This window comes from Chrysochloris asiatica, unplaced genomic scaffold (genome assembly GCF_000296735.1).
Source record: "Chrysochloris asiatica unplaced genomic scaffold, ChrAsi1.0 scaffold00037, whole genome shotgun sequence".
Classification (NCBI taxonomy): domain Eukaryota; kingdom Metazoa; phylum Chordata; class Mammalia; order Afrosoricida; family Chrysochloridae; genus Chrysochloris; species Chrysochloris asiatica.
This window is the reverse complement of record NW_006408555.1, coordinates 22,654,502-22,663,657: the sequence shown is the minus strand read 5'-3', so window position 1 is coordinate 22,663,657 and position 9,156 is coordinate 22,654,502. Positions and strand designations below refer to the sequence as shown.

Sequence of the window (9,156 nt, the reverse complement as noted above, 5' to 3'; positions counted from 1 at the left end):
ACCAGTTACACTTTAGCATATAGACAAATCACATGTTACAAGCACCTGGGTCAGGTCAAGCAAGGACAGATGAAGAAATTAATGAGTTAGAAGTCTGAGAATACAGGCATACCTCGAAGATGCTGCAGGTTTGGTTTCAGACCGCTGCAATACAGCAGTTGTCGCAATGAAGGGAGTAACTCAAATGTTTTGGTTTCCCAGTGCCTAGAATTATGTTTACACTATACTGTAGTCTATTAAGTGTGCAATAGCATTTTGAAAAGGTTTGAAATACTGTGAGAATTACCAGAAGGTGAAGTGAGCACATGCGGTTGGAACAGTGGCACTGAGCAGACTTGCTAGATGCCGCATTGCCACAAAGATTCAATTTGTAAACAGCGCAATAAAAACAAAGCGCAATAAATTGAGGTATGCCTGTACTGCTAATTTTAAAGGATGATCCTTTATTTTACTTGATCCTAGGTTTTTCAGTTCATAGTAAATCTATGGGTTTATGGTATGAATTATGAGAGACAGAAACTCTTCTGGAATTTGGGTAGACCACCTGAATTCTTTTAAATATCAGTAGCTTGGACCAAGCCACCAAATAGCTTGTTCCTTTCTGCAAGGGCCAGTGCGAGGGACTGCTGTGCAGACCTGAGCATGCTCATCCTGGTGCAATAAGTTGTCATTGTTTTTTCTGAAAGCCTCACAGCAGTCTGCACCCTCCTCCTCTTCTGTCCCTAGCCCCAGTCCTTGTTTACACTGAACTAATGTGTGCGCCTCCTCACCCCCTGAGGTCTGGTGGGGTGGCTGTCTCAGGAAACTTGGGTACTTTGGGGACTTCTGTTTTCTCCCTGTGGAGATCAGTAAAGACTGGAAAAAAAAGGCTGCTTCTACCTCAGTCTGGTTCTTCAGCAAACTGCTAGTGGATGCAACTAACTGGTGTTCAGGCTGGGCTTTAGCACTCAGGTCATCCAAAGCAGCAGGTTTGACCTGATGGATCGTCCCTCGTGGGAATCAGGCTGAACTGCATTGTACAGCCCTCCTGAGATGCTCCAAGGTAGTCATCTTGGGCCTAAGAGAACCTGCTGGTTGGCAAGCCTCATGTTCTTAGGTTTTGGAATTGGTCAACAGAAAAGATAAGAACCATGAGCCAATCTCCCTTTAAGATCATTCTCCTTTACCAAAAACTGGTCCCTGCCACAGACTAAGGAGTAAACCCTGGTGACATCTTTGCTCAATCCGTCCACATTGCTGGATGGGGAGACCTCCCTTCAGGCTATGCTGCATGCAGCCCTCTCCCAGACTCCCTACAGCACTCCAGCTTCTTGGTAGAATTATTTTCTGTTAATCTCTGAAATCCTTCTCCTGGGGTGCTAATCACTTTTGCATTGGGTACGCTTATGAAATTGTCAGCATTTTAATGTTGGCAAAGTTTAACGAGTTCATAAACAATAGTGAGCACCTGCCAGTGGTACAGAGTGGTTTTTTATTCTTCATTTCTATGCTTACAGGAGGACACAAAGTTAAGGCAAGGGCTGGTATTAGACATGGAAGTTGCTATTACTTGCAACACTGAATTGTACCTTTGTGGATACGTAGGATGGGAAACCAAAGATCTTCCTTGGTTTAATTAGCCACAAAAGCCTAATAAGCCTAAGTATGTTGTCATTAAGTGCCATTGACTCCATTCCGACTCATAGTGACCCTATATATAGGGTTTCTGAGGAGTAGCTGGTGAGCCTGAACCGTCAACCTTTCGGTTTCAAAAGACCTTGTAGTCCAGCGCATTAACCCACAGCACCACACCAGAACTCCGACCTAAATATAGATAGAACTTATTTTTAGTATTGCAGGTTAGTAACTTCATGTAGATAGGAACTAATGCAGGTAAAGAAGTACAAAATGGACATCAAGTATAGGAATACACAGATGAAATGGAAGAGTAGAAATGCTTGGCACTATCATCAAAGGTTTTCCTAGATCTGCCCTATCCATGCAGTAGCCACTAGCCACATGTAGCTAGTTAAATTAAAATATAAAAAAAATTAATTCCTTCTTACTCAGACTGATCAGTTTCAAGTGCCCGACCCCTACATGTGACTATTGACTACTATTACACAGGACAGACACAGAATATTTTCATCACTGCAGGAAGTCCCTACTGGGCAATGAATGTTACACAAGTCAAACAGAGTTAAGGCAGCTGTGGTTGGAAAAGGAGGACAGTAAGTTTGCTTACAAAAGATACAGATTTTAGTAACATACTGGTTTTGTTTAAATTGTATTAGATTGTGTTTAGTGAGTACTGTGAATAGTGAGCATTTCTCAATGGAAAATCAAGTTCAGGATGTGCTTGCTTTTTCCTTACTTGCCTTTAGTCCTTGATGTCAAAGGTCAATTCCTTACTTATTTGGGGGGCTACAGGGTGCCTTGAGAAAATCATACAGTTGAGAGAACTTTAAAGACTTAAAAAATAAATGACTTGCTCTATGTTTAAAGTCAGTCTTTATACACACTTATATCACATTTATACACACACCATTCCTTGACACCACTGCCCAAGGAAGAATGCAATCTTTACAGCCATTATCAGAGACAAGAGGAAAACAGGACCGCTGTTACTTAAGCCCTCCCACAGCAGGGCAGGTTCTACTTTCTACTCTTAGGCCATTACTCTCCGGTCTACACTGCTACAAGGGGTCTACTGTATCCCTTTCAGAGTCTCACCATTAAAAGGATGCTTTATTGCATACAAGTAGCCTGGCAACATAGCTAGTATGGGAGAGCCGAACTTTACTGGTGATGAAAGTCAAAGGCCCTTCTTCTATGACTGGCTCAGAGTAAGAGAAATATAAAAGCATCTAGTCCTCAGGGAAAATGCCTGGATCATGAAGCCAAAGGAAGCTTCATTTTTTACAGCATTAAAAAAAAAAAAAACACACCACTTTTGATTGAGGCAAAGGGACTCTACTGTTAGTAGGAAAGACTCACTCCCTTAGCATAGTCTTTACTGTGGAGAGATGGCGCTGTTAGCTATACTTATCCCATATGCACGTTAACTAGAAAACCTGAGAAGATGTCACCAGGGCAGCTAATGCTGTAGTTGCTGTAGTCACAGAGCCAAGGTCTGTGGTAGAACCTCATGGCTGTCATTGGGTCTTCAGTCTGAATCCAGGGAACTCTCATAGCCGAACTCCTTCTGCACATCTAAAGGGTATTTGCTCCACACCTGTGGTCTGTGACTGCCTCTTTCTTCTTCACTGAGGCCGTCATATTCATCAGAGCCTAGAATGAGATACCAGGAGTGGGCTTGCTGTTGTATGATTTTCTAGGTTACCATGAGAGCTCCCCATTATTAAATACTAGTTCAATAAAGAAAATCTAGAAAACAAACACTCCCAAATTTTCTATTAACCATTCCTCTCATCAGATACCAGGAAATTCTTTTTATTGGCTATTTGAAGAGTCATCTAAAGGACTGTGCTGTCCAAGTACCCACCCTTTCTCTTCTCCCAGGTCCCATAGCTGTGTTGCCCTTTTCTCCAAATAGTCACAACTCAGCAATGACTTGGTTAGAAAACTGACATATGGAAACCCAAGGCCTTCTATACCTAGTGCTTGGGTAACTGTGGTCACAGACTGACCAGCTGGTCCATCTAGTCCTTTCTTGACTAAAATAGGGAAAGGGAGACTGAGCTAGATGTTTCACCTACTCCCAACCATTAAATTGGTGTAAGAGTCTCATTTTCTGAGGAAACTAAGGCTCAGTGAGGTGAAGTAACTTGTCCAAGACTAGGCAGTGACAGAACTAAAGATTTGAACCCAAGCCTAAATGAGATTAACATTAAATCTTCATGTCCCCTGAACACTGGTCCTTCAGGGTCCTACAACTCCAGTGACTTTTGTTGGTGCTCAACGGCAGAGAGAAACAGCTAGGCAAGATGTCTCTGACAACTGTGCTCACACCTCAGCCTTGGATCCCACCTGCCCCTTCCCATTTGGAGCTGTCCGCACCTCTGGAGTCTTCTTCTTCTTCTTCTTCACTGCTCTTCTCCTCTGGATACTCATTGCGCCAATTATTCTCGCTGTTTTCATCATCTTCATCTTCATAAACATCCTCAGGTTGCTGGTCGTCATTTACCTGCACATCTCAACACAAACATGAATGTAGGTCAAAATAGCTTAGGCTATGTTCTTTGAGGGAGGGTATTAGCAGACTAGTTTTGGGAGGTGTCATTTAAGGATGCAATGAGGAAAAAAAGGCAGGCTAGGAGTTAGTTGGAGCACAAAAAGCTATTGTAGTTTAGAGGCTGAGAGGAAGGAAGGTAGCCCTACCCTACTCAGAATTCCTGGTAAGAGACTGAACTCCATCAGAAGGGGATTCACCAGGTGGGGGAAGCAGTGGCTCTGAACAGGTAATTATTATCTTAAGCTCCTGAGGGGCAGTCAGGTAAAAGATGCCAAGGTCAGAAACAAAACCAAAGGTGATGGGTACAGGAAGACAGGAGAAGCGGCTCTGCAGTGGACCCAGATGGGTGCCTGAGTGGCCACGTGAGGGAAAAGGTGCTTCTCTCACAAGAATGACACTTCACTTTTGGCATCAAACATTTTAGAATTTGTTTTCAAACAATACCAGGAAGATAGCTTTTTTCATCCAAGGTTTTCACCATTTTTAATACACAAGTTTTAAAAAAGTGTTGTTATTCATGTTAAGTTTTGGTTTGTCTTTGTTGTATTATAAGCCCCCATACATTTTTTTTCCCCTTCCTGAAACTGGGTAGATACAAACAATAAAATGTTGCAAACCTTGTAAAAGAATCATTATGAGTAAAAATTAGAATGTAGCCTATCTTTCCCAAAATTCCCTACATCAACCCCAGATTCCTAAAAGGCATTTAAAATAAATTTTCCCTTTTAAGCATGGATAAGAAGAACTAAGAGCACTCAATCTAAGTGGAGCTCAGGGAGACAGAGGTGCCCTGCATGGAGAATGAGCATAGGCTGCCTCATGCCTCCTCTTCATGGGCTCCCTTACCAGCTCCCATTCTTGGCTGTAGGGCTGCACAGAGAGGATATTCTCAATCCACCCTGGAGTGGCCATTTCCAAGTAGTAAATGTCATACACATAGTCGCCATCCTTCACTTCCTCTCGGTGCCCAACTCCTGGTCCCTCCTCAGAGATGGTCAAACGTTCACGGATCAGCTGTGTGGAATTGCAGAGGATCACATCTGGGTCAGACACCTGTAAAGAAAACACAGCCTCAAAAGTGTAATGTTCCAAGGAAAGACTCTGTACAACTCTCTCTGTTGGATTCAAAATGCTTACCCCTTTGAACTACTAGTGTCCTCTATGTTAGCTAAAAATTAAAAAGGATAATGTGAATCTCAGTAAAATTAATGACTATAAGATAGCCTCCTACTCTTTTTGTGTTTGGCTGCCACAAAGGACTATCCTGGAGGGCCAGTAGAGCTTGCACCCAAGGTCTGCATCAGACCTGCTTCAATGGACCTTTTCTGAGCTCCTTTGGAAGGATCTTCTCCTCTTGGGGACTCACAACAGAGCCTCTAGGGCTGATCCCCAAGTGGGTCTGTACATGGGGGCATCAAAAAGCTTAAAGAATACACCACTATCTTTTAATTAAATTTTTCCATGCATGTTTTAAAGCCCCCTCGTATTATGTGTCACCCCCTATATTGGGCCACTGGTGATTACTGGACTCTGGTTATCACTACCAGCCTTCACCATCTGGCTTTCTGTCCATTAACATTCTGGCATTTGCTTAGGAAAGGAAGTGGACTCAACTATAATATTTGCTGGAATGATGGACTGCCCCAGACTGGAAATGGCCCAGGTATATCCAGGGTCTTGGTAGCACAGGCCAGTTTGGGAACCAGAGAGACATAATGCAAATGACACCTTTTAACATGTTAATTATAAGAGGCTGCCCAGCTTGAACCAGACACTGCATAAGGATGTAGGAGGTGTCCATGGCCCCCAGACAGGGGAGAACAAAAGTTCTACATCACGTATAGGCTAACGGGAATTCTGCCCGACCACAAAGTCACAGACAAAACCCCAAAAATACAACTAGAGAATTTTTAGAAGTTTCTTGACCAACCTCAAAACTGTTTATGGGGTAAAGTCTGGCTGTATCTCACAAGCCTCCAATCCTGCAAATTATGCAGCCATTAGAATATTTACACAGACTAGTAATAGAGAAAAAGGCCAGGGATACTGAATCAGATACTCAGAAGGAAATAAACCAGTTTTACTCCAGTTACCTCATAAGAGTTTTGGTGAGGATTAAAAGAGTTAAATCAAAGAAAATGCTTAAGGACAGTGCTTGACAACATTCAGTACTTAGCAAACAAACAGTAGTTTTGCTAACAAGGTTTGCTTCTGTTGAATTATTCCTAGGATAGAAATCTTGTGGGTGGGATTACTGAATAAAAAGAACTCAACTTTAATTTCATAATTTCCTATTGTTGGTAAGTGGTCTGACTCCTACTCACACTGTGTAGGGTTTCAAGGAGTGGCTGATGATTAGCATTCCACTGCTTACCCCATAGAGCCATACCAGGACTCCAGATTTCCTATTAAATTTATTTGTCTAAAACTTCTACATTGTTTTTCAAAAGGTTTGCTTCAATTTAAGCATTCCAATCATGTATATTTTAATCTGAGTCTTGCCAGCAGTGTTATAAACTGCCTTTTCCCTTCCAGTTTGTTGTTGTTGTTAAGTGCTGTCAAGTCGGTTCCAACCCATAGTGACTCTGTATAGGGTTTTCCAGGAGCAGCTGGTGAGCTTGAACTGCCTACCCTGCACTTCAAACGGCTTTGAAGTCTGACGCATTATTCCACAGCGCCACACCAGGAGACCCTGCCAGTTTAGTAGGCATAAAAAAACATCAATTACTCTGCAAACATGTTTATACTGCTACTTTGGAAAAAAAAAAAATCTGTTCATATCCTTTATCAATGTATCTACTAAGTTTTCTAATAAAATTTAATGAGCTACTGATTTGATTCTACTGAACAATGGTTTGATTATGAAAACTTATAACTCATGAATCAGTCTGGAATTAATTTTGGTAAAAGCTCTTCAGGTATATATACTACCACCATGATTAAATATTTTATGCCTGTTCTGATTTATTTTGAATTAAAATTTCACTTTAAATTCCAAAGAGTATTAAAGAAGTAAATTTTATGTTACTGTTTACCCAAAAACAAAAACAAAAAACACACCCACTAACAGAAAGCATACCTTTGGTTGAAAACTTTGTTTGTGTGGTCTTACTAGGTATCACGTTGTTAAGTGCCATTTAGTAAGCTCTGACTCAGCGACCCTGTGTAGGGTTTCTGAAGAGCAGCTGGTAAGTCTGAAGCACTGACCTTGCAGTCCAGCACATTAACCTACAGTGCCCCACTAGGACTCCACTGGGAATCATGAACAGACTTGGAAGTGATATACAAATATATTCTAAGTATATTTAAATATAAAAGTAGAAAAAGTCTGCATTAAATCCAAGAAGACTTGCATACTAAACCTGTATCTGCCTCAAACTTGATATGCTAACTAGGACTAGTTCCTTAACCTCTCTCTTTGATCAGTGTTCCAATCTACTCTCTCCTTTGCTTAAAACTTTCCAGTCTAGTGATTCTCCTTTTAAGGTGAAAGGCAATGCCCTCACAAGTACCTACAAGGTTCAGCAGGTACCCTTTCCACCCATCCCTTACAGTAGTAACTTGCAGTTTGTTGGATGCCAGGCACAACTGATTTCCTTGCATACAGCAGGCAAACCCAGCTTCAAGGTCTGTGCCTGGCATGCCTGACCTCTTTGCTTCTGTTAGTGCTGGAGAGTCTGTTCTGATTCAGAGCGACTCTATCGGCTTTCCAAGGAATGGCTGTTAGGTCTGAACCCACAACCCTTAGCAGTCCAGAGGTTATACTCCAACCACACCAGGCCCTGCCCCCCAGATAGCCACAGTGGTCTCCCACTCACCTCATTCAAGTCTTTACTCAAATGGCGTTTTCTCAGGCTGCCTTCCTTGACCAGACTATTTAAAAATGACATCACCTTTTCCCACTGTTTTATTCCCTGACTCTTATCACCAGCTGAAACGGAATTTACTTGTACTCTTTTTGTTTCTCTGACTGTTAAATCCTCAGGAAAGGGATTGCTGTACATTTTGTTTACTGCTATAACCACCTACGTAACCGAAGAGCAATGTTTGGCACATAGTGGGCACTCAGTATACATTACAGAACGAGACCATCACGCTGGATGGATCATCCGTTCCTCAGAGGAATTCGTGTGTTGCCTCTTGAGCATGTTCTAGACTCCAGAGAAGCCCTGCGCCCGCCTCCAAGCCTGTACTTGTTATGTGCCGTGGAGTCAGTTCCGACTCATAGCGACCCTGTACTGGGTTTCCGAGGCTGTAAATCTTTACGGGAGCAGAACGCCTCATCTTTCTCCCGCGGAACAGCTGGTAGTTTCGAACTGCTGACCTTGCGGTTCGCAGGCCGATTCGTAACCACTCTGCTACCAGAGCTCCTTAAGCCTGTACTTACTTGGCAGGAATCTGTGGCAGTGGCCTCTGGGTCTCCCTCCTCGTGGACTAAGTCGAAGAGCTGGAAGCCTGTGTCGCTGGCAGCTTCTGGTTTCTCCGGCTCGTCCTCCGACTCTTGGAAGCCCAAGATAGTTCCCGAGGATCGGCGGCTGGAGACCACCCGATAGCGGCCTTCTTGCCGGATCTCCTGGGCAGTCGCGCGGAGATCACGGCGGATGCGCTGCTGGCAGCCTCCGGACGGACGCAGGACGGCCCGCACAAGTGGCTGGAAAGGCTCCTCCTAGGGTACCGCAAGGGAAGGAGATAGCATAAATAGGGGTTCCTGAAGGGTTTAGGAGTCCGGCTTCACCTCACCTGAGCCCCAAGAAACTCCGCACAAGCTACATCCTATGACCAATACCTGGGATCGCACGGTGGCCACCAGCTGGAAGACATTATTCTCCGCCTCTCTCGGCAGACCCTGAGGGGGCGTCCTCTGAGGCTCTGATTCAACTGTGGGACCCCGCAACCGTTTACAGGCGAGGACGAGCGCCTCAGCGGGCTCCGCAGTGCGCTTCCGCTTCACTCGGAGCACAGCAGTCCGGCCAGCCTCCATA

At 43.7% G+C, this 9,156-nt stretch overlaps 1 protein-coding gene across 1 annotated transcript; it reads right to left on the bottom strand.

Annotated features, from left to right (window-relative positions):
* Window positions 1-3,145: 3,145 nt before the first annotated feature.
* Window positions 3,146-9,155, bottom strand: SLC7A6OS (solute carrier family 7, member 6 opposite strand). The gene is made up of 5 exons (XM_006860220.1): window positions 8,961-9,155; window positions 8,562-8,840; window positions 5,021-5,227; window positions 4,000-4,126; window positions 3,146-3,270 (listed from the first exon to the last, which is right to left on the bottom strand). Exons 1-5 carry the CDS (start codon window positions 9,153-9,155, stop codon window positions 3,146-3,148), a joined length of 933 nt encoding a protein of 310 aa, XP_006860282.1.
* Between the last annotated feature and the right edge of the window lies 1 nt (window position 9,156).

Bases quoted from the DNA above. Each gene is read 5' to 3' on its own strand.
- SLC7A6OS (XM_006860220.1), bottom strand. From the start codon at position 9,155: ATGGAGGCTGGCCGGACTGCTGTGCTCCGAGTGAAGCGGAAGCGCACT. The intron at 8,841-8,960 runs GTATTGGTCATA...GCGGTACCCTAG, and splicing joins TGGCCACCGTGCGATCCCAG to GAGGAGCCTTTCCAGCCACT. The intron at 4,127-5,020 runs GTAAGGGAGCCC...TGAGATGTGCAG, and splicing joins ACAGCCAAGAATGGGAGCTG to GTAAATGACGACCAGCAACC.